General features: G+C 37.7%; 1 protein-coding gene across 5 annotated transcripts in view; it reads left to right on the forward strand.

Moving 5' to 3' along the window:
• Positions 1-17,264, forward strand: part of LYPLA1 (lysophospholipase I) — a 35,660-nt gene extending 18,396 nt beyond the window's left edge. Inside the window, exons 3-9 of one of the 5 annotated variants that reach the window (XM_006871850.1) lie at positions 1,557-1,622; positions 3,967-4,014; positions 7,602-7,672; positions 8,287-8,360; positions 11,474-11,575; positions 12,555-12,731; positions 17,157-17,264. In XM_006871850.1, the coding sequence (XP_006871912.1) occupies positions 1,557-1,622; positions 3,967-4,014; positions 7,602-7,672; positions 8,287-8,360; positions 11,474-11,575; positions 12,555-12,731; positions 17,157-17,210 (592 nt within the window). In that variant the 3' untranslated portion in view covers positions 17,211-17,264. Of the gene's footprint in view, positions 1-1,556; positions 1,623-3,966; positions 4,015-7,601; positions 7,673-8,286; positions 8,361-11,473; positions 11,576-12,554; positions 12,732-17,156 lie in introns of those variants that run through there. The other 4 variants (XM_006871852.1, XM_006871854.1, XM_006871853.1 and 1 more) reach the window with 4 other exon arrangements.
• Positions 17,265-22,123: the final 4,859 nt, after the last annotated feature.

Consider the following 22,123-nt stretch of genomic DNA (forward strand, 5'->3'; position numbering starts at 1 on the left):
AAAAGAGATGGGGATAAGATTCATATGGTTAAATAGTGAGTCATTGTTATGACTAATTGCGACTTTTAACAATTGTAAAGGTAGAAGTTTTGTAACAAAAATGGGGGAGCAGTTGATCTTACAGTCCAGAAACAAAACACCTGAGGACCATCAAGGGAGAAGAGCACAGCGGAATGCGGGACCTTATCCAGAAAACCAGCAAACCAGAGATGGGGATATCCAGAAAACCAGAGATGGGGATATGGAGAGGGGGAGTGGCTGAGGACTCTAGATTCCTGGGAAGAGAGGGACTAAGAGATGGTGGCTATAAGGCAGACTTACAGAATGTGTCCTTTGGTGCTGTAAATTATTATATATGTCTGAGTGTTGTGTTTTGTTTTTTTTTAAACAGCTAAAGTGAATAGAGAGAAATAGTGTTAACTCATGGTACACTGAGGGGATTATAATCATTGTGATGAAACAAGTTGTGTGATTTGTTGAATGTAAAACTGATGATCTGCCCTGTAAACTTAAGCTCATTCCGCAATAAAAATTTAAAGAAAAACAAAATATATATATTAAGTTTACATTTACCTTCACATTTTTCTTAGGTAAATGTTACTGGAGAGTCCTGGTGTGACACTGTGGGATAAAGTACTGGACCGCAAGGTCGGTTTGAACCACAGGGTCGGTAGTTCAAACTTACCAGCTGCTCCTCAGAAACCCTTATGTGTTGCTATGAGTCAGAACTGACTCAGTGGCACTTACCAACATTAGTTACTAATTTATTGGAACTTAAAATAATTATCTGCCATGTATTGAGTTGTGTGGCTCCCTCCCCCAACCACTCCTCCTCCCCCCCCAAGAAAAACTTGGCCATGCATGATTCTCAGTGGTTTGGTTATTATGGAATGATATAATTTAGTAGTTAGGTAATAATGTAATCATTATCCATAATGTGATCGGTCAGTCAGTTGTGTTGGTGTTAAAGTGGGATAAAACACTGTTGCTCAAGTTACAGCCCTAATCGAATATAAGGAGAGTTTTCCTGGGTGTGGTCTGCATCACCTTTATCTTACAAGAGATAAAACATGAGTAAGGAGTGAGCTGAGAGAGAAGAGACCTCAGTGCCACCAACAGAGAATCAATGGGAACAGTGTGCTAAGAACCTCTTAGACCCAGGGGAAGACTGATGGATGCCAGGATACATAGAGATCTCCATGGAATGCCAGGCCCACAAATGCTGAAGGGAGACAAGGACCTATCTCTAAACTGAGCTCTCAGAAAGTTGTACTCTGGAGTTAGCACCCTAAATTTGACTTTCTAGCCTCCTAAGTCCTGGTGTGGCATGTAGGATAAGCACTGGACAGTTAACTAAATGGTCTGAAATTTAAATCCACAAGCCACAGCTTGGAAACCCTATATAGGGTCACTGTGAGTTAGAAATATTGATGGCACTTAACAAGGTGTGAGAAAATAAATTCGTGAAAGCTATTGTCTTTTGGTATTTCTGTTATAGTAACACTAAATAACTAAGACAGTATCTAATAACATTATTCAAATAATTTCTCCATCAGGCATGGATGGGCAGAAGCCTTTGCAGGTATCAAAAGTTCACACATCAAATATATCTGCCCACACGCGTAAGTATTTTTAATCTTTAGGTTTTTCGTTCAGAATCTGAAGAGGAACAGTTAAAACTTTTTATAGGTTTACTTTGCAGGAAGAACATTTGAGCCTAATTTTTTATCAGTATACAAATATTGACAATTTTTTTTTAAGTTTAAGATTTAAAACTAAATCACCTTGTAATTTTTTTCTATTTCTTTGTCATTTTACTTTCTTTTTATTGATAAATACTTTAAAATTTTATTTAAAATCTTGTTCTCTTAAAGGTTATAGCCAATTTTTTTAGATATACAGATATCCATAAATTTCTAACGATGCCCTTGCATTATCTCTGAAGGGAATTTACCATTCAGATTTTATTAGAAGTCTTTCTATATTGAAAACACTCCTAAATTTTATCAATAAAGGGCAAGGATGTACATGAGGGGCTTCACAAAGTTAAGAGACAAAGGGAATTAAAAGACAAAAAAATGCACCAACCTTCCCTGTCATAGCACTGTCTCATCTGGGTTTGAAAATTCATTGCAGCAGCCACATAGAACTCAGACTCCATACACACAGTATGGGGTTTGTTAGAGAAGTTAACAGGGTACAATTCAGGGTTGAAAATCTTCAGAGCACAGTTCTTCCAGTCTGGACAGCCTCTCAGCTATGCCCACAGGTGGGCCTCTCTCTGGCCCTCAAACCCTTGACTTGGCCCTTGCCCTACTCAGGCAGTGTTACAAAGCTGTTTTAGGGCTGTCAGTAAATGCCCACAGGGCAAACCATCCCACCATAAGCCTCAGCCTTGGCTCTAGCTCCTTGGAGCAACAAACCTACCTCCTGGGATTAAGTCCCCACTCTGCAAGCAAGCCTTCTGCCATCATCTCGTGCTATGGCTGTTGCTGTCATAACTTTCTGTCTCTGGGTCAAGGAGGTTCAATGCACAGGGATCTCGGAGTCCAACAGACAAGCTCTGAAATTGCCCCCTCCTGCTTCTGATAGGAAGGATGCATTTTATACCCATTCTAGAGTTTCAGGTGTTTAAAGTTACATTTAACTCTGCTAACATCCACAACTGCATTGTGTCATCTTATTATCTTCTCCCAACTTCCTCTACCCAGACCCATCAGGAACAAAGTCATTTGGTAGGAGTTAAAAAGACTAGGCTAAAAGAGACATATTAAATAATTTACTACACCAGAAAAAGATCATGGAATTTCTCCAAATTTTTGGAAGCCCCTTTGTATTGTGGGGGAAACAGGCTTTGGAGTTAAACTTCCATGCAAATTGTATACTTCCCTTACTTATTTAGAGGACCTTTAGTAAAGCCAAAGCAGTCCTATTGGCATAGTGGGTTAAGCATTGGGCTGCTAACCTCAAGGTTGGCGGTTCAAACCCAGTATCTTCTTTGCAGGAGAACTGTCTGCTCCTGTAAAGATTTACAGTCTTGGAAACCCTAGGGAGCAGTTCTAGTTTGTTCTGGTAGTGGTAGTGGTGGTGGTGTGCATGGAGTTGGTTCTGACTCATAGCCACCCTGCACAGGGTTTCTGAGGCTGTAAATTTATGGGAGCAGAAAGCCTCTTTCTACTGTGAAATAGCTGGTAGTTTTGAAGCACCCGACCTTGAGGTTAGCAGCCCAATTATTAACCACTACTCTACCAAAGGAGCCTTGGTAGCATAGTGGTTACAAATTGGGCTGCTAACCTCAGGGTCAGCAGTTCGAAACTACCAGCTGTTCACGGGAGAAAGATGAGGCTTTCTGCTACCGTAAAGATACAGCCTCGGAAACCCTGTACAGGGTCGCTATGAGTTGGAACCGACTCCGTGCACATAAGCACCAACCACTCTACCAAAGCTCCTTTAGTCTGTTCTGCTAGGGTCGATATGCATCATAATCAACTTGATGGCAGTGGATTTGGTTTTTGGTAATAAAGTCATCTTTAGCTAGGAACTAGAAAGTAGGCAAAAATGTAATCTATGCTGAAATTGATTCTGCAGTGTCTGTTGTAAACTGCTAAATATCCTTAGCCTGAGTCTCGTTTTGTACGTTTACAACAGCCTTAACTGCTGGTGTTTCCTTCCTTGTGTCTCATATAAAGTCCTATATAAGAAAGCGTGTTGGGTAAGGAAAATGATTCTCACTGGCTAGACTTAGCCCTTCCCAACAGTTGCTCAGGCTCAGCACTCATTGGAGGACCTGGAGACAGAATTGTAAAGGTGTTGATGTAGTGAAACAGCTCAAGAGATTCATGTGTAAAAATTGTAGCATCCCTTTGTTTGAGCCTGAGTATTGATTTATTTTTAATTGATCATTAATAGAATGTATGATATGGCATTCTTTGTTACATTCTTATTTTGTTTTTCTTATCCACATAGGCCAGTTATGCCTGTTACATTAAATATGAAAATGACTATGCCTTCTTGGTAAGTAAGAATATCCTTGTTCATTAAGAGTATTCCACTTACGTTACTTAACCTTTTATCAGAAGTGCTTATGTGTGTTGGAATTAAACTTTACTATTTTAAAATTGCACGTTAAGTGCTGTTGAGTCGATTCCTACTCACAGCAACCTGTATAGGGTTTCCAAGAGCAGCTGGTGGGTTTGAATTGCTGCTTTTGTGGTTAGCAGTCCGATGCTTATCGTACAGCACCACACCAGGTCTCTTAAGTTGGATGTTGTTGTTAAGTGCCATCAAGTTGGTTCCAATTCATAGCAGCTCTGTATAGAGTTTCCGAGGAGCTGCTGGTGGGTTTGAACAGCTGACCCTGGGATTAGCAGTCCAGTGCTTATCCTTCAGCACCACAGATGGTTGAGTATAATTTTATTCTTTATAGCACCCACTTGGATTTGTTCTGTTATGGTAACACTAGTTACTATGAAAAAGCCCTGCATGCTTAGTGTTTACAGTATTCAGCTGCTAACCGAAGGGTTTGTAATTCAGACCCACCAGCTGCTGCTCCATGAGAGAATGATGTGGCAGTCTGCTTCAGTGAAGACTACATAGCCATGGAAACCCTGTGGTTCTGCTGTGTCCTGCAGGGTTGCTATGAGCTGGAATCAACAGCAAGAGTTGTTGTTAAGTGCCATCAAGTCGATTCCGACCCATAGCGACCCTGTATAGGGTTTCCAAGGAGCAGCTGGTGAGCTTGAGCCATCGACCTTGCAGTTCAAACGACTTTGCAGTCTGATGCATTAGCCCACAGTGCCACACCAGGACTCCAAGAGTAGAGAACTACAAAGTGATTGATGTTCTGGTATTTTTTGCTGCTGTTGCTCTTGTTGAAAATATACACAGTGATACGTGCACTGGTTCAATTGTTTCTACATGACATTTTAAAAACAGCTAATTGAAATGTTTTACTTTGCATAATTGTCTAAAGAAGCACTGTTGGCACAGTGAGTTAAGCATTGGCTGCTAACCAAAAGTTGGTGATACGAACCCACCAACTGCTTTGCAGGAAAAAGGTGAGGCAGTCTGCTTCTGTAAAGATTTACAGTCTTGGGAACCCGGTGGAGCAGGGCTCTGAACTAACTGAGGTTGCTGAGTCACAATCAACTAGATATCAGTGGGGTTTTGTATAGTTACATAGCTAGCCTTAAATTTAATCTTTTATTTATTTTCATTTTTATACTTTACATTCAGGGTTAAACTTTTAAGAAGCTGTACAAACTGATAGGGAAACAGGATAGAATGAGTGAATAGAAATATTTTGGGGAAATATCTCCTATTGCTTAATAAACATTTGTTGATTGAAGTAACAAAATGTTAAGGCACAACCTCACCACCTTTCTAATTTTGGGTAGTTTAAGGAAACTCCTTCCCCGTTTCACCCATTCAAGATAGTCTTTTCCCTGTGTGGAATGTAAGGTCAGGTATTAGGGTTGGTTCCTTGTTTCTTTAAGCTACTTGGAGATGACAATTCTTCTGCTATGCTCTCTGAGGCTCCTGCCATCTAGTCTTTTCACAGACTGGTGGTGACTCTTTCACCTGATTTACATCTTTCTTTGCACTTACATCCTGCCATCATTTTCTCTTTTGGGTGACTACAGGATCCACTGTAAGCGACCCATTTAAACCTTGACTGGCTTGTCACTTCCTTTACCTTTTTTCCCCAGTGACTTCCTTTCTTCAACTTGAATCATCCACTATCATTCCCTAGTTCTTATAATCTGGAACTGTCTCATTAGAAGCCAACTGACTCAGAACTAACTGTTAAGCACACTCGTCCATCCTTTGAACTGACCTTTCTGTTTCACACTGTTTGTTCTTGGACCTCAGTTGGGTGTCTGTTCTGTTATCGTCTTGTCCCTTCTGTTTTTCCATCGATCTCTAACCCACTTCAGTACTTTTTTTAATCTAACTTTGAGTGCTTGGCAACTTTTACAAGTTCCTACCCACCTTGACTTTGATTCCTTCATCTTCCCTATCGCAGAATTGTCATGCTAGAACCAAATTTTCTACCTCCTGTTACTGTAGGCCATAATGAGAACATATTAATAGCATAATGATAGAGAAATAGAAAGGACCAACGGGTAGGGTTTATGAGGTGCAGTTCAAACCAACCTTGCAGTCCACGCTTAATCTTTTTTATCCAAACTACTCTGAGTTTCGTGGGAGAAAGATGAGGCTTTCTGCTCCTGTAAAGATTTACAGCCTCGGAAACCCTATACAGGGTTGCTATGAGTCGGAACTGACTCCATGCACATAACCCCCACCGCTGCCACTCTGAGTTTGGAATCCTTGGTTGGTATAAATGGTTATGCACCCTGCTGCTAATTGAAAGGTTGGAAGTTTAAATCCACCCACGGGTAGCTTGGAAAAAAGGTCTGGTGTACTCTACTTCTGAAAAATCAACACAGGTGTACTCTGACACACGTGTGGTTACCATGAGTCAAAGTCTACTCTGTGACAACTGGTTATCATCACATTTCTTAGTCTAGGTTCTCCAGAGGAGCAAAACTTATGAAGTATATATAGATAAGTGAAGTGCCCTTGAGTTGGTTCCAACTTAGAGTGACCCTGTATAGGGTTTCCAAGGCTTTAAATATTTTATGGGAGCAGAAAGCCTCATCTTTCTCCCATGGAGTGGCTGACAGGCTCAAACTGCAGATTTTATGGTTCGCAATCCAGTGCTTATTATATGGAGACACTGTGCTTCCTGTATATAGATATTATATAGAAAGAGAAATTTATTTCAAGGAAGTTCCTCTTGCAGTTGTGGAGATTGGCATATCCCAAAGCTATGGGTCAGGGTACTTAAGACTTTTACTGTCCCCTGTGGTTGCTGTGCTGACGAACACAAAATCTGCAGGTCAGGTGGAAGGCTGGAGGCTTCTGCGTGTTTATGTCAGAAGAACGAGGTCAGCAATGAGAAGAGAGCAGGGTTGAGAAAGAGAGCAAGCTTTGAGGCAGGCCCTGCCCTCTAAGAAACTTCCCTTTTAACTGACTGGCTACTCACATCAGACCACAAAATGTATAGTGATTACATGTTGTCTGCCAAATCACTGAGAAAATCATAGCCTAGTCCAGTTGACACATAACATTGACCATCACACCACTTGTGTGTCAGTTAGTTGTCCTATGGTCGCTTATAAATTGCTGTGATGCTAGAAGCAGTCTCACCAGTATTTCAGATACCAGAAAAGTCACACATAGTAGATGGGTTTCAGCAGAGCTTCCAGACTGAAAAAAGGCTTTGCCTCTGCTTCCGAAAGGCCAATGAAAACCCCATGGGCCACAGGTTATTGTTAACTCTAGTCTGAAAGATAAGCTCCTTAGGTCAGAAGGTAATCAGTGGTTGCAACAGTGAGCGTAAGCATCCCAGCGATCATGAAGATGGTATAGGGCTGGGCAACATTTTATTCTGTTGCTTGTGGGTCACCATGAGTCAGAACCTACTAATGGCAACTAACAAAAATATGAACAAGACTGAGCTTAGTAAAAACATTTCAGAAGGAGATTTTCTTAGAATCACATGGTTCTTTTCAAGATTTTGCCTTATTTTGCAGGTTTGATATTATTGGACTTTCACCAGATTCACAGGAGGATGAAAATGGAATCAAAGAAGCAGCAGAAAACGGTAAGGTCACAAATATTTGATAAATTTCTAGGGCCAGATGACAGAGTAGCAGACATGCTGAACCCCTACCCCAAACCCTAGTCTAAACCATAACATAACCCTTAACACTACATGACACTTTGTACCTCACCCAGACCTAGCCATAGACTTAACCCTCGTCCTAATTCCTTCCTCTGCCCCCACCAAAAGAAAAAAAGATGAAACAAGTAAATAGAGAAGAGATGGGGTAAGATAGATGTCAAACCGTTTGGAGATCTCCAAGGAACAGGAAGCAGAAGCTGAAGAGACAAGGACATTGCTCCAGAGCCAACAACAGCATTGTTCTAGAACCAGTGCTTTGAATTCAGACTTCTAGCTTCTTAACCTATGAGAAAATAAATTTTGTCTCTTAAAGCAAAAACAGAAATATTTGATAGTCAGCAAAGCATTCATTAATGTTTTTAGTAGATTCAGAAGTTACATTTATGATATTGAAACTCAGAATGTATTTTCATTTCCTCATTTTTATTCTCAGTATACTTTGTGCTTTTCTATTATTGATATTCTACTTTTGATTTTTAATTGTATCAATGGGCATACTCTGAAAGTATTGGTAATTTTTATGTTGTTTTTAGTCAAAGCTTTGATAGATCAAGAGGTGAAGAATGGAATACCTTCTAACAGAATTATTTTGGGAGGATTTTCTCAGGTAAGTTGAAGTTTGTGTGATATGCCAGTACATCCATATGCAACCCTGTTGCTTATGTTGGTCGTGAGATGTTAGTTGTTGTGAGATGTTATAGACTCTTAACTAATGAGCTTACCTCTGATACTGGTGGCACAATGTTCAGCTGCAATCTGAAGTCAGCCCTTTGAATCCACAGTGGCTCTATGGGAGAAGAGACCTTGCAGTCTGCTCCCACAGATTGTTGTTGTTAGGTGTTATCGTGTCTGTTCCAGTTCATAGCAACCCTATATGACAGAATGCAATACTGTCTGGTCCGGCACCATCCTCACAATTCTCCCTGTGATAGACCCATTGTTTTAGCCACAGTGTCAGTCCATTTCACTGAGGGACTTTCTCTTTTTTACCAATCATCTACTTTACCATGGTGCCCTCCTCCAGGGCCTGGTCCCTCCTGAAACACATCCAAAGTATGTAAGACAAAGTCTCACCATTCTTGCTACTAAGGAACGTTCTGTCCATACTTCTTCCAAGACAGATTTGTTCATTCTTCTCACATTTTGTGGTATAATCAATTCTCTTCATCAATACCATAATTTAAAGGCATCAGTTTCTTGGCCTCTTTTATTCATTATTCAGCTTTCACATACTTAAGAGCCAATTGGAAAGACCATAGCCTTGATCAAGTGCACCTTAGTTCGCATCTTTGCTTTCATACTTTAAAAAAGAGGGTTTTTTGTAGCCTATTTACCCAGTGTAATACATTGTCTGATTTCTTGAGTGCTGCTTCCATAGACATTGATTGTAGATCCAAGAATAAGAAAACCCTTGATAACTTACATAAAGATCACAGTTTTACTATGTCCTCCAGGGTCACTGTGTGTCGGAATGAACTCAGCGGCAGACAATAACAGCAATCCCGAATTAAGCTTGAATGGACAAAATTTCTACTTTATCTACTCTTTATGTTTCTATTTTTGATCCCTTCAATAGTATCCTTCATGTAATAAATTGTGTCTTTAAATTTTAATCAATAAATTGAATGAATTCTGGAATTTATTTTCTCAAAATAACCATAGTATATATGTTGTTAAGGAGCTCTGGTAGCGTAGTGGTTACGAATCGGGCTGTGAACCTTAAGGTCAGCGGTTCGAAACTACCAGCCGCTCCGCGGGAGAAAGATGAGGCTTTCTACTCCCGTAAAGATTTACACCCTTGGAAACCCTGTACAGGGTCACTATGGGTCGGACCCGACTCGATGGCACTTAACAACAACAACATATGTTGTTAGGATTCTAATTTACTGCCTCATTAGCTAGACAGAACTCTAATGACAGAAACTTAAGTACCCTTTCCCAGGAAGAGACTATTGAGAGGAATGGTAAATCATAAGACCAAAAGAGAGAATGGTGAAAATAGGTTTTAAATATAAATATGTGGTGTTTATTTATGGCATCTTCCTTCTTCCCTTTCTATACTTTTCTTCCAAACTTCTACACTTTCCACAAATACACTGATTGCAGATTGTACATAGATTTCTCTAATTTAGTACATCATTTGTTACTCACATCACCCATCCCTAGCTTCTAATTTGAAAATTTTCATAATTCAGACTACCTGAATTAGGTTAACACCAGAATTTGAGGATATTTTAGATGATACTGTTCAATAGAAAGATATGTTACTGATTTTGGTATATTAAAGTTCATAGATGGTGTACATTATAATACATGTTGTAATATACACAGATAAAAGTTTAATTCTTATTTAAAAATAGAAGGTAAAAAAAAATAGAAGGTATTTTTCTGATTCATCTGTTACAATGAACAGAAATTAATTCATAATAGTTTAAGAAAGAAAAGAAAGGGGAATATACATGAACCATGACTTCATTTACCCTAAAACCAGAAGAACTAGACGGTGCCTGTTTATCACTACTGGCCATTCTAATCAGGGCCGCAATAGATGGAACCTGATAAAATGGGAGAAAAATGTAAACCAAAATCTCAAGTTCAAATAAAAAGCCAGACCTAGTACACTGGTTAAGACTAGAGGATTCCCCTAGACTCTTGCCCTGAGCTATTCTTCAGCTGTTGAACCAAAACTAACCAGAGGTCACCTTGGTGGCTAAATAACGATATGTAAGGGGGCATAGAAACTATATATTAATGGAAACAAAATAAAGTGGAAATAATGAGAATATTCACATATTGTGAAGAATGTAACTAATGTCACTGAGCAATTTATGTATAAATTGTTGAGTGGTAACCTAAACTGTTGTCTGAATCTTACTAAAAACACAATAAGATACATTTTTTTTCAATTTTCAGTCAATAATGTGAACTTGTTTAAAGAAGGGGGTAGTTAGAAGTGTATGAATCATGTTAAGGAAATGGAGGATTGCAGCACCTCAGGAAGGAGCTGGGTGGAGCAAGGACTTAGAAAGCTGTCAGGACTGTCTCTCTATCATTATCTGTGTTCTCTGGTCATCTACTACATCTATCTCTTCTCATCTATGTTGGTTACCAGCTTCTACTTTTTATAGTTCCTCCAGCTTTTGAGTTTGTATTTTATAGTTCCAACTACCAAAAGAACCTGAATCCCAATTTCAAAGTCCTAGGAGGAAGAAAATGACTGTTTTGGATGGGAAATAATCGAATGTACACACATGGTCCAGCGTTCAGGGACCCACAATATAGTCAGGGTGACCTGGCATCTCGATACCCAGTGGTAACATAGTCCCCAGAAGGAAGGTATCTACTACATGGTCTTTACTATGAATTCCACGCCTAGGACATAATGCCTATCTAAGAATAGATTTAATTTTATGATCATGGTTTCTCAGAGGAGAAAACATTTGCCATAAATTTAGAATATTCCCTAAGGTAGACTCTTAAGTGCAGCAATTTACTGTTAACTCTGCCTCCACAGATTGGGAGACTGTTCTCACTGTGGTCTCTAGTGTAGAGAGTCAGTGTCCATTAGGACTTGTGGTTTATACGTATCTCTTGGCTCACTTAAACTGATTTGATTTGACATTCATCTCCCAATTTGAGTCTGATAAAACATTAAGAAAGCTCTGAAGTTTCTACAACAGCTTTTGTGTTCCACTAATTTTTTTTTACTTGCTTTTCCAGGGAGGAGCTCTGTCTTTATATACTGCTCTTACCACACAACAAAAACTAGCAGGTGTCATCGGGCTCAGCTGCTGGCTCCCACTGCGGTCCTCATTTCCACAGGTATCTTGATGTGCACACCACGGTAGCCCTAAACTAAGAGATAGGCACTTACTGTTGGTGTGATGCTCTATCACCCTTGCAAGCATTTTCTTAGACTTTTGTGATTTACTACTGTACTGTGTTTATACACTATTGTGTTTATACACTATACTAGCCTATATCTATATAGAATGGATTACATAGAATGCAATAAGAATCCCTGTTTTCATGGATTATATAATTCAAGGGTGTTGATAAATTGTACAATGTGTATCAAAATCAAGACTATTTTTAACACACAGAAGTAATCTATATTCTTTTGAGTTTTTATTGTATAAGATTTACAGAACAGATCATCAGTCCCACATCCAACAAATAGAAATAATATTTTTGAATGTTCACTATACTTAGGTTTGATAGCAGAATGCTTGCCATATAATACAATTTCTAAGTGTTCTAAAGTGTAAAATAATATTTAATACATAAAGATAGGATATACAGATTTTTTCAAAGTTCATTTTAAAACCCAGGGTTCTTTCTTATCAATATATATTCTTTGATGTCTTAACGCATAAAAATTACTGCTTATTAATGCTTAGTAAATCATTTAAATAAGCTCTTATTTAAGTCAATTTTTTAATAAAAAAGTTCTTGTTTAAATCAAGTAAGAGCTTAGAAGAACATGATTCAGCTCATACGTACTAGTACTTATTGATTACTTATCATATGAAAGACATTGAAAGTGGAAAAATAAGATAATATGCTTCAATATAATATTTATTGGGAAGACATGAGGCAGAGTAATTATATACCTTATAAAAGTAAACAAAAAGATGTGGAATGCATAGGGGTGGGAGAAATGTTAGTTATTTGCCAAATATAATTTATAATTACATAATAGATTGTGTGTGTGTTCATGTACAATTTTTAGTGCGTGCCATAATACTGTATGCATTTGAATAAACATGCTACTTGATGAGTTCTTTCTCTTCTTTTTCAGGGTCCTATTAATGGAGTTAATAAAGATATTCCTATTCTCCAGTGCCATGGAGATTGTGACCCTTTAGTTCCCCTAATGTTTGGGTCTCTTACTGTGGAAAAGCTAAAAACACTAGTAAATCCAGCCAATGTAACCTTCAAGACCTATGAAGGCATGATGCATAGTTCATGTAAACAGGTAAATGTTTGGAAACATTGGTTATAAAGCCATATTTGCAACTTCTTTCATGGTTTTTTTTTTTTTTTTAATGATAACTCTATTTCCATTTTAACATTCTTTACATGTACATTAAATCTTTACAGTGACAGTAAATGTATTCCTCATGCTCTATGTGATAAAAAATAAACAGCATTTGACTGTTTAAGGGTTTAAAGGGGCTACTGAATGCATTCACATTGCATCATCTATTAGCAGTCATTAGATCAGTGTATTCACTTAATTCAGCAAATATTTACTAATTGCCTATTACAGTTAATCATGGTATATAATTAAAAGATGAATAATAAACATTTCTCTTTTAAATAAGTAAAATTAAGCAGCCTGAGGTAATCTCATAAGCGGCCTGAGGTAATCTCACTCACAAAAATGTTTTAAGATGCTGCCCAGGCCATCAAGGGTAAGCCACCAAGTTTCTTAAAGATGTCACTTTGCAGATGCTTTGTGTACCATCTGGTGGTGGTGTTGGTAGGTATGTCCTGGCCAAACAGCGGGACTGGACACAGTGGCCCAAAAAGAGCACTGAGTTTTTGCTGCACATGCTGAAAAATGCAGAGAGCAATGCTGAACTTATAAGGGTTTAGATGTGGATTCTCTGGTCATTAAGCACATCCAGGTCAACAAAGCCCCCAGATGTGCCACCAAACTTACAGAATTCATGGTTGAATCAACCCCTAAGTGAGCTCCCCTTGCCACATCCTCACTGAAAAAGGAAAAAATTGTTCCTAAACCAGAAGAGGAAGTTGCAAAGAAGAAACTGAAGAAACAAAATTTTATGTCTGGGGAGTAAATTAAGTTTAAAATAAAATGCAAGTAAAAGTTAAAAAAAAAAGTGCTCTGGATAACCAAGAAGGGACTCATGTTATGAAACACTGAACATGATGGAAGACCTAGACCATGAAGCATGTGTAGGATTTGGTTAGCAAGTGTGCATACTGAGAGGCAAATCAGGCTCTTAGTGTGACTGGAGTCTTTCATGACGCATTGATGCTGAGAACTCAGCACATAAGGAGTGAGGACTTGGGCATTGAGAGCAATGATGTGCTGAGGATGGATTTCTTCTTTAGGCAGCAAGAAATCATTGATCTATCAAAGGAAGTTGTGCTCTAATCTGTATTCTCAAGACAAGTGAAACAGAACCAGTAGACTTAATGATTAATCATCTTGGGTAAGAAAAAGGTGTCAAAGAGGACATTGATTTGTAGTTTAAATGATAAAGGGAGTTGTAAACTTGATAATGGAATGGTTTGAAGGTGATATGAGGAGATAATCATGAGTTCAATGGGCATATTGAGATTTATGTGCCCTTTAATAACAAAATAAGTTGTTAGAAATAGTTGTCCAAAGTTCAAGCCTAGAAATAGAGACTTATTATTACTATCAGTATTGTTGATCAGTAAAGAATTTTCATAGGAGAAAATCATGAGGAAAACAGCTGAGGAATAGAATTTTGGGAATGCCTACATTTAGATTCAGGCTAAGAAGAAAATAAGTTGTGAAAACCTCTCCATGGAGAGGTTTTCACAATGAGAGGGAGCAGTGGTACAATTCAGAGAACGAGAAAGAACTAGGCCTTCATAAGCTTGGATAGAGCTAAACTGCAGGGCAATGCGTGGAGTAGAAAGGAAGACAAAGGTGACATGTATAAATCTTTTAGAAAGGGTTTGGTGAAAGGAGGAAAGAATAGAAAGGCTCTTTTTAAATATATGCTAGACTATTAAAAAACAAAAACAAAAAAAAGCTTTGTGTTTAAAAAGCACTGCAGGGACACAAAATTACTAAGTTTTATATTTCTTTTTCAGGGTGCTTATTTTGTGAAAATTCAGCCCTCTGTAAGAATATTTTTTGCAGCCCTGACTGTAATAGCAAAAGACTGGAAATCATCTAAAAGTCTGCCTTAAGTGGCCCTGTATCTATTTTTCTTCTTTATTTGTATTTTAACTGCTTTCCCCATCACCTAAGTTAACTAAACGTGTCTACTTTCTAACCAGTGATTAATTAATTATCCCTTCCCTCCCACCCCTGGTAACCATCATAGAATATTTGTTTTAGCATGAAAAGTTTTTCTTGACTTTCTTTCCTAAACTTATTATTGTGAACTGAGTGAAGGTTTACAAAGCAGTATTACAAATCATATACTTTGCTTCATTACAATGGTTGCGATCTCCGTGTATCAACAGTTAATACTGTTTACCTCTTTTAACTATTGCATTCCTCTTTGTGTCTTCCGCTTCCTTCATTTTTATCTAGCCAATCTCCCTCTTGTATATTACCTACCCCATCGGCCATGTTACCATGTGTCTACCCTCTAGCCCTGGGGAGCATCGTGGCTCCATACGATAATAATTGGACTGTGAATCACATAGTCTGAGGTTTGAGCCCACCAGCCACTCTGTAGGAGAAAGATGAGGCTTTTTGCTCCCGCGAAGATTTAAGCCCCAGAAACCGTATACATGAGCACTATGAGTCAGAACCTACTTGAAGGCACTAAACAGCAACAACCCTCTAACCCATGAATAATTTTGCCTTCCCACCCCGTCACCATCATAGAAAGTATCTCACATCAAGAAAAGCTTCTCGACATTTTACAATAGTGATCCCATACAGTATTTGTTCTTCTTTAATTGACTATTTCACTCATTCTAATATCCTCCAGTTCATCTGTACTATGACGTGTTTTGTAGTTTCATTGTTTGTCTTCAACATTGAATATTATTCCACTGTGTGTATGTACCACAGTTTTTCTACTGGGTCTTTCTGCTGTTGTGATAGGACTGCAGTGAACATGTATATGCATATATGATAGGTTTAGAAGTTTCAAAAGACCTAAAATGAAAACTGATTTCTAAACATTAAGTTCAAGCCAATCGTGTTTTAGGGTTACTCAGCCTAGGGTCCTCTCCTTCTGAATTCTAACAAAATTGCTTCAGTGACAGAAAAAGAAAAAACATGGTATTTGATTCATTCAGAAAGAAAAGGGGGCTAGTTTAAAGTACTATCACTAAGAAAAAAGGAGACTGGAGGTGCATTGGTTAAAATGTTTACTGTTAACAGAAAGGTCTGTGGTTCAAACTTACCATTTCATGGGAGAAGGATGTGGCAGTCTTCTTCCATAAGATTTACAGCCTTGTAAACATCGGGCAGTTTTACTCTGTACCACAGGCTCACTCTGAGATGGAATTCTACTTGACTGCAGTGGATTGATTGAGAACATAGTTGAAACCATAATGATGTCTTGAATTCAGAAGGAGTGGTCCCTGAGCACTTTGAATATCCAGGAGGGACTGAGGGTTCAGGGCAACAGTGGTTTTCAACAGTTCCATCACAATGACCACTGAGCTTTTGAAAATACAGGTGGCCAAGCTCCAAACTCTGAGAATCAATGATGGGTGAAATCAGGTACTCAAGTAGTCATGTTTGGGTTTGAATATACTGAATGATTAGAAGCAGAAAAATTGGTGTGGGAAAAAAGGAGTGGTAGAATGGCCAGGGATCTGAAATGTTAGAATCATGAGGGTGTTAAAGTAGAGCACATTCATAGGTTGCTGTTTTTTGTATGACAAAAGGTTGAAGCTTCTTTGCATTGCTAGTTAGTGGAACTGTGAGAATAAGTCTTGAAGTATTAGTGATGATAGTAGTGTAATAACTGGGTTTGAGGGAAGTAAGAAAACTGAGCCAGATGCAGAAATCTAGGAAATCTAGGTGTCTTCTGTAATGTTTGGTGTATTCATTTTCCCATCTTCCAGGTCTTGCTTAGATGCATACTCGTTTTCATAACTCCTTATGAAAGGCACAAAATATTTTATGATATGGATTTAGCATTTAGTATTTAATTCAAATGAGGGAAATGCTAAAAGCTAGGCTCACTGATTTTAGTTGTCTGTAATTGTATACTTATTGAGACTTCTCAGTCTATACACTAAGAGTACTCTCACTTTTAAAGCCCTCCCTCTGGTGTTTTTATATTGTTCAAATATAGGAAAATATAGTCATTGTCCTGGGACTAGATAATAGATGAAGAACTATGATTTGCTGTACAATAACCGTCAAGTCAGTTCTTACCCATAGAAACTGTGTATTGGGTTTCCAAGAAGCAGCTGGTGAGCTTGAATCACTGACCTTGCCCTGCAAAGTGACTTTGCAGTCCAGTGCATTAACCCATAGTGCCGCCACACCAGGCATGGGAAATATTCTGAAATTTCTGTTGGTACCTCATTTCTCTGTTGTGTAACTTTTATATTTAGCTGTAGCAGTAAAATTGTACTTTAACCTTAACTTTGTACACTGTGGATACATCATTAGTGATAGTCTATAATTGAAACATGTCGGTGGGGGCTAAATTTCTAATGTATAGAACTGCTTATTAAATCACTTTGTTCCAAACAGGAAATGATGGATGTCAAGCAGTTCATTGATAAGCTCCTACCTCCTGTGGACTGATGCCTGCTGCTAAGAGGCCTTGTGTGGAAGTACACCAGCATCATATAGAGTAGAAACTGTTCACGTGCCTGCCCAATTCTGAAACTTCTCATGTTTTCAGTGTTACAATGTTCTACAAATACATGCCAATGACAGACTAAATAATGTTTTTTTCATGAAAAACTTTCAATCTTTTAAGTTTCTAGATAAGTGTTTGTATATTATGATTCAGAATATACTAGTATTAAATAGGTTAAGTACCTAGCGTGTTTTTCTCAAATGTAATTCAGTAAAACATTGAATACTGTAACTAGATTTTTATTACATTATTTGAAATTTATTAGTGTGATTACTGAAAATGTGTTCATGTATAAATGAACAGTTATAAACGAGTTATGCATGCTGTGGCTTAGACTATGGGTTTATTTCAAAATTGCTTAGTCACCATGCAGTATCTCTATTTTTATATATATATGTATACACAATGATTGTAATGCAAAATAAGAATGAGATTGTATTACATTATTTCTAATAATAGAAATAATGCTTTTACATGTCAATGAAATTGAGTTCTTCTCAATTACTGGCCCTTTTATTTTGGGAAACAAGATTTTTTTCTTTTTCTTCTTTTTTTTTTGATATCTTTTGTTTAATATTCTTTTCCTCTTCAGAAAAGAAATGTATTCTTCCTGTATCATCCTTTATAACAGACCAAATATTGCCTCTCTGCCATAGATATCTGCTGTAATTTGACATTCTCAATCACAAACATTTGGTGTTTTAAATGCATTTATACTTATATAAAGAAATGAGACATCACTTAAAACCTCTGTAGTACTTATTTCTGAAACTGTAACTTAGTCCAAATTTAGACCTATTTAGTTTTCAATCCACGTGAATTTTCAATCCATGTAACAGGAATAATTCTGTGGGTTTTGTTTTTTATAATCATGTGGAAGAATTAGGTCATAAACTATTACATGTTATAAAATACTTAAGATTTCAATCTTAGATGATTTGGTCTAAGATGGGTCTAGTAGCATAGAGTTCACTTATTTTGTGAATATGTCTGAAACCAACTACTATGGAAAAATAGTAATTTTTAAGAAGAATTCTATCTGCCAGTGAACTTACTTGAAACTTACTTTAGTCAAAATTTTCAGATGACTGATAAAAATTATTTGAAAACATTTAATGGACAATAAAGGTTAGTTACAACCCTATACATATGGTGTAGTTACTAGACAGTTTAATATATAGCAGAAATGTATGCTTGTTATTCTGAACTGTTAATTTTTCTGCTGATCAGAACAGTATTAGGAATGCATCTTTATAAATGGGTGCTAATTGATAATGGAAATAATTTAGTAATATACCATGTAGAAAGTTATTAATGAAGCCATATGTATATATCTGGATTTTGAAATTATGTACAATCATTTATAAACTAATTTTCCTTTACTCTGAAGACTATAAACCCTTTAGTTATACAAATCAACAAAACCTTTATGGTAAATGTCTTATTCTGTTAAAATGTTGTGCTGTAACATGGGAAAATGTAAATCCTTTTCAAGATTTCTATCAATGCGAAATAAAATTTAATTCTGACACGTGACTTTTTATATTTTTATTTTAACTTTTGGTGAATTGAGTGAAGGTTTACAGACAAGATCATCAACTTTACAGCCAACAAATCATACACCTTGTTTCATCTCATTGATTACAATCCCCTCCATGCAATGACAATTGTCCTGCTTCCTTCCTGTGGTTCCTATTTGCATTCCACCTACCTTCCTATCCCTTCTCAACTTTGTCCTTAGGAAAACGTTGCCCTTTTTATTTTGAATGACTGACCATTCCATAGTGAGCATACCTTAGTAGTATTGTCCCTCCTATAAATGTATCTACTGCTTGACTGAATATCAGACCACAAAGGTGAGTTCCTTGCCAGACCTGAAGGGTACTTGAGGGCCATAGTCTCTGGTTTCTCCAGTCTCTTTCTGAGCAGTAAGCCCAGTATTTTTTTTTTTCTTTTAGTTAAATAATTTTGAGTTTTGTTTGACATTTTCTATCCAGGATTCTCTAATGTGATTCCTTTCAGAGAAGTTGGTAGTGCTAGCAGGGAACTGCTGGTTCTTCTGGTCAAAGTTGTGGGGACTGATGTTCACATGTTCCATTAATTCATTGGACTAATGGATTCTAAGCCTCTCTAATTTTTATCACTCTTCCTTCCACACATGGAGAGATCAGTAGTTGCTCCTTATATGGTTGCTCATGAGCTTTCAAGACCCCAGATGCTACTGACCCAAGTAGGTTATAGGAAATTGTCTTTGTGGACTAAGTTATGCTAATTGACAGTGGTATCCCCTGAGACTATGGCCCTGAGCCCCGGATCCAACAACTTGTTACCTTAGATGTTTGATAATATCTAGAAAGTTTATATCATTTTACCCTGTGTATGCTCCACCACATTCATAATTGTGTTTGCAGGGAAGGTAAATACTTGTATACAAATATCTTCTTTCAAACACTTAAATTTGTGGAATGTTTAAATACATACACATACACCATTCTTCCTAGGACTCAATTCATATATCTATGCACAGCCTATGTCTGAATCCATATATCTATGCACAGAAACCTTTTATTCCAAGGTGGTGTATATATCACTACCTCTATCCCTGTTAACCCATGCTTTTCTCCTTGTGTCTTCACCTAACTTTATCATTATTCTGCTACCCTCCATCTTCTTGTATGTTGCCCTCTCCCTCCTCGTATATTCCTCTCCATGTCACCAGAACTTGTCTACCCTCTACTCTGTGAATTACTCTCCCCTCCCACCCACCCCTGGTAACCATCTAAGAATGTTGCTTTTAGTATGGAAAACTGCTATTAAGCTTTACAGTGGTCTCTGTGCAATATTTGCCCTTTTGTGATTGATGAGTTTCACTCAGTATAATGTCCTCCAGGTTCACCTAAGTTAGGTTTTCACAGATTTGTCATCATTCTTCAATGTTCCATACTATTCCATTATGAGTATATACCAAAGTTTGTTCATCCACTCTTAATGCTGATGTGCAGTTAGGCTCTCTCCATTTTTCTGCTGTTGTGAATAATGCATATATCTGCTTGTGGCCTAGCTCATATTTATTGTGGATATATATCAAGTAAACGGATTGCTGGATCAGAAGGTATTTCTATTTCCAACTTTTTGAGCAAGTGCCACATGGCTCTCTAGAGTGGTTGAACTATTTTACAGTCCCACCAGTAATATAGGAGGAGCTCAGTTTCTCTACACCCACACCAGTATTTGTTTTCTGATTTTTTTAACTTTGCTATTTATTGATTCTGGTGTGAGATGATACCACATTGTTTTGATTTGCATCTCTCTGATGGCTAATAATTGTTAACATTTTGCTATCTGTTTGTTGACTATCTGAATGTCTTCCTTGGTAAAGTATCTGTTCATGTCTTGAGCCCATTATTTAATTGGGTTGTTTGTCTTTTTCTTGTAAAGGTGTTGTAGTTTTCTATACATTTTAGATATTAGTCCCTTGTCTGATATGTCGTTACAAAAATTATTTTCATGGTCTGTGGGCTCCTTTTTTACTATTTTGCTGAAATCTCTGATACACATAAGTGCCTGATTTTTAGGAGGTCCCAGTCATCTATTTTGCCTTATACTGACTGTGTGTGTTTTTGTAATGTTTGATAGTGTATGCCATGTACAGTCCCTATTTTTCATTGATGATCTTAGTAGCTCTAGGTTTTATATTTAGGTCTTTAATCCATGTTGGGCATGTTTTTGTATATGATGTGAGATAGGGTCTTGTTTCATTCTTTTGCAAATCAGTTTCCTGTTCTGCTAGGACCATTTATTGAATATCTCTTGCCCCATTTGATGTGGTTTTGCCCTTTGTCAAAGATGAGTTGACTGCATGTGAATGAAGTTACTTTGGAGTTCTCAATTCTATTCCATTGATCTATCTTTCATTGTACTAGTACTAGGCTGTTTTTACTACTGTGGCTGTTTAGTAAATTTTGAAATTAGGGAGTGAGAGGCTACCAACTTTGTTCTTAAGGAGTGCTTTTCTCATCCAAGGTCTCTTCTTTCCATATAAAGTTTGTGATCATTTTTTCTATCTCCTTAAAGAATGATGTTGGATCTGGATTGGGATAATATATTTACAGATTGCTTTTTGTAGTATTGACGTTCTCACAATGTTAAATCTTCCTATTCTTGAGTACGCTGTTGTTGTTAGGTTCCATTGAGTTGGTACTGACTCATAGCAACCCCTATGCACAGCAGAACAAAACACTGCCCAATCCTGGGCCAACCTCACTATTGTTACCACACTTGAGTCCAAGATGCTGCACCTGGCCAATGCATCTTGTTGGGGATCTTCCTCTTTTTCTCTGACCCTCCACCTTACCAAACATGATATCCTTCCCCAGCGACTGGTCCCTCCCAACAATATGGCCAATGTATGATAGATGAAGTTTGGCCATCCTGGACTCCAAGGAGCACTCTGGCTGCACTTCCAACACGGATCTGTTGGTTCTTTTGGCAGCCCATGACACTTTCAATATTCTCCTCCTACACCATAACTCAAATGCGTCAATTCTTCTATGGTCTTCCTTATTTACTGTCCAGTTTTCGCATGCCTATGAGGTGATTGAAAATACCATGGCTTGGGTCAGGCGCACCTTAGTCCTCAAGCTGACGTCTTTGCTCTTCAACGCTTTAAAAACATCTTGTGCAGCAGATTTGCCTAATGCAATACGTCATTGGATTTCTTGACTGCTACTTCCATGAGTGTTGATATTTGATCCAAGAAGAATGAAGTCCTTGACAACTTCATTTTTTTCTCCATTGCTAAGAATGTTGTTTATTGGTTCAGTGGTGAGGATTTTTATTTTCTTTACATTGAGAT

This window comes from Chrysochloris asiatica, unplaced genomic scaffold (genome assembly GCF_000296735.1).
Source record: "Chrysochloris asiatica unplaced genomic scaffold, ChrAsi1.0 scaffold00176, whole genome shotgun sequence".
NCBI classification, from domain to species: Eukaryota; Metazoa; Chordata; class Mammalia; order Afrosoricida; family Chrysochloridae; genus Chrysochloris; species Chrysochloris asiatica.